At 63.7% G+C, this 3,102-nt stretch overlaps 1 protein-coding gene across 1 annotated transcript; it reads left to right on the plus strand.

The window, feature by feature from the left end:
* Nucleotides 1-973: 973 nt before the first annotated feature.
* Nucleotides 974-2,105, plus strand: MNEG_15075 (60S ribosomal protein L12-3; the record flags this gene model as incomplete). Its single annotated transcript, XM_014036454.1, has 3 exons — nucleotides 974-1,258; nucleotides 1,635-1,814; nucleotides 2,070-2,105. The coding sequence occupies 3 exons, from the start codon at nucleotides 974-976 to the stop codon at nucleotides 2,103-2,105; spliced, it is 501 nt and encodes a 166-aa protein (XP_013891908.1).
* Between the last annotated feature and the right edge of the window lie 997 nt (nucleotides 2,106-3,102).

A 3,102-nucleotide genomic window follows, 5' to 3' on the forward strand; every position in this document is an offset into this window, starting at 1 on the left:
GTCAGCTTGCGTCCTGCGCGAAGGATGTAAAATGTTTGCATGCTAGCATTGATAGCCAGCTGCAGTGCTTCTGGGATCAGCCAGGGCGGAAGTGCTGCGGCGGCAGCACACGACAGCAGCGTGGAGCAGGCTTTCACTCAGCAGCAGGACAAGGCAACGTGGCAGAAGTTTCTGATTTGAGGCAGGACAGAGGCGTTGAGGTTGCCGTGTGCGGACAGAAACAAGCACATCGATCTGCTGAGGTGCTGGGCCTCCGTCGAGGAGCTTATGGCAGCAGAAGACTGGTTGGAGGGAGTGAATATTGCAGTGCAGGCAGGCACTTGCCAAGGCAGCGCAACCGCAGTGGAGGCTGCTTCTGCGCCAGCAGCGGCCGCTGCGACGCTCGCAGCAGCGTGGCGACTGGCTTGACCAGCATGCTGTGTGTTTGGGACAGTCGTGGCCAGTGTTTCACAGAGTGGTGCATGTTATGACACATCGCAGCCAGTGCAGCGCGGATGCAGCAGCTTGGGCAGCGGCGGCGGCCCCACCTGCAACAATGACGAGCGTCTGATACAGCTGTTTGCTGCGCTGGCAGGCTGTCAGGGGCATCAGCTGATGCGCCTGTTGCCAGCAAGTCGGCAGTCGCGGCAGCCACGCACAGGGGTGGCGCCTGGCCGTAGCTGTGGCCCCAGCTGCTGCAGTGTGGCCGCAACGCCTGTCGGCGGCTGCTGCTCTGGCCGCAGCAATCACATCTGCATCAGAACCGGGCCAGACACAGTCGCGCAGCGTGACCAGCCCTTGGCGGCGGCCCTGATGAACAGCCACTACTGCAGCGCCAGGCGGCGAACATGCTGATGCTGCCAGGTCAAGCAGCACAAGGTTTTCGGTCTTACACCTGCATGCCTCGCACGCCCACCGTGCCCTTGCCCCCACCCTGCTCCCGCCTGCGCCCGACCAGGCGCACCCCCGCGACTAACCCGGACCAAGGGCGACCATGGCGCCCAAGTTCGACCCCAACGAGGTGATCGAGGTGTTCGTGCGCGTCACCGGAGGCGAGGTGGGCGCGGCGTCGTCGCTGGCCCCCAAGATCGGTCCCCTGGGCCTGTCCCCCAAGAAGATTGGTGAGGACATCGCCAAGGAGACCGCCAAGGACTGGCGGGGCCTGCGCGTGACCGTGAAGCTCGCGGTGCAGAACAGGCAGGCCAAGGTGTCGGTGGTGCCCTCGGCGGCGGCGCTCGTCATCAAGGCGCTCAAGGAGCCCGTGAGGGACCGCAAGAAGGTGCGGGGTAGCTGCGGGGTAGCTGCCGGGGGGGGGGGGAGGGACCGTTGGGTCGGGGCAGTCGGGCGAGCAGAGGGAGGGGCTGGAGGACCCCGGGGCATTTTAAGGGGGCGGCAACGCCAAAGGCAAGACGGCAGCAGCCAAGAGGTGAATGGGGAAGAGGCCGCTATGAGTGAGTGCGGATGAGCAAGGCGTGCGGCTGCAGCAGAAGGCCGTTCCGCTCTTGGCAGCTGGCCGGGTGCAGCAGCCGTCCTTCCGGCTGCACACTCACGCAGCCTGCTCGTTTTGGGCATCGAGCCGTTGCGGGACCTCTGCACCACCTTGTCATCGGCCTCACTATTGCTCAAATCTTTCCCCGATGCGTCGTGGCCCACAGGAGAAGAACATCAAGCACACCGGCAACATCACCTTCGATGACATCATCGAGATCGCGCGCGTGATGCGGCCCCGCAGCGTCGCCAAGTCTCTGGCGGGCACCTGCAAGGAGATGCTGGGCACCGCGCAGAGCGTCGGCTGCACCATCGACCACATGCACCCGCAGGAGGTCATGGGCAAGGTGAGGCTTGACGTTGCCTGGGCTGGGCGTGCTGGCAGGTGCTGTCGGGACGATTAGGAAAGCTTCTTGTTCGGGCGGCATCGGATTGCGGGTGCTCTGGATTGGATCAAGGGCTGGCCAGGGCCCCGCCTGCGTATGTGGGTGTGATGGGTTGCTTTAACGCAGCGTCCAGCTGCACGAGCTGGTCGCGCTCTCAGACATGGCGCCCCGTACTGACAACCAGCCTTAACCGCACGCATTGCTTCTGCCTTGCAGATCGACAGCGGCGAGCTGGCTGTGCCTGACGCTTAGGCGGCACGTAGCACCCTGCGACGTGTAACCTGACTGGCCCCACCGCAGTCTTCCTCTGATTTAGGGCTGTAGCTGAGCGTTGTGTCAAGACAGCACACAGCAGAGAAAAAGCAGTGCGATGGCCTGGGCAGTTAATTACTCAGGCAGCGTAACTGCACGACAGCTCAAGCGGGGCCAGACCCACGCCATGGTCGCACCAAACAAACAGATTGAGACACCTCTGCACCGCGCAAAGCGTCAGGCAGCACCCCAGGAAGCGCCTGAATTGGGTTCACAAAAGCCGGGTTGCATTGCTGCAGTTGCCCTTAGTCCAGGTACCATGACAGGTTTTTGGGGAGGGGCCTCCTAGGCGGCGCAGCCAGCCCGCACCAAGCACCGCCCGGCCACACTCAACAGACCCTCCGGCCCAAACAGGGCGGCAAATGCCTGTAGCATACTCGTACACTCCTTTCCTGGCTGTGCCTCCACCCTCAAGCCTCCAAAAGCAAGCGCCACATGTCCGTGGCAGGAATAGGCCCCGCCGCCGGCGCGGCAGCAAAGATCAGAGTTTGTCAGTGCACCCAAAAGTGAAGCGCCGGAGCACAGCTGGCGCGCTCAAGGCAGCGGCCGGCCTCGTCCCAAAATTAGCGCGCTGCAGCGCTCCGTTTTCCCCGTCGGCGTGTGGGGTGTTGAGTTCGCTAGTACTGGTGATTGGTTGGGTTCTGCGATCGCCAAGGGCTCCGGCGGAGCGCGGATGTGCTTCAGGGTGCGCTGACTGGCACGCACCAAAAGCGCAGCACCCGCGCGCGGCACCCACAACTCCTTGCTATGTGCCACCGTCTTTAAAAAGTCCACACAAGTCCCAACCGTGCCAACAGCCCTCTGTTGCTGCCCCTTTACTCCTGATCACTCATCAGCGGCCGCCGGCTGGCCCCTGCACAGCCATGTTCTTGTAAAGGCTTCCGCCGCGCACGCGCACCTCGCCAACGCCCCGAGCGCCGCGCAGCGCGCCCGCGCC

This window comes from Monoraphidium neglectum (genome assembly GCF_000611645.1).
Source record: "Monoraphidium neglectum strain SAG 48.87 unplaced genomic scaffold scaffold05006, whole genome shotgun sequence".
Taxonomy (NCBI): Eukaryota; Viridiplantae; Chlorophyta; class Chlorophyceae; order Sphaeropleales; family Selenastraceae; genus Monoraphidium; species Monoraphidium neglectum.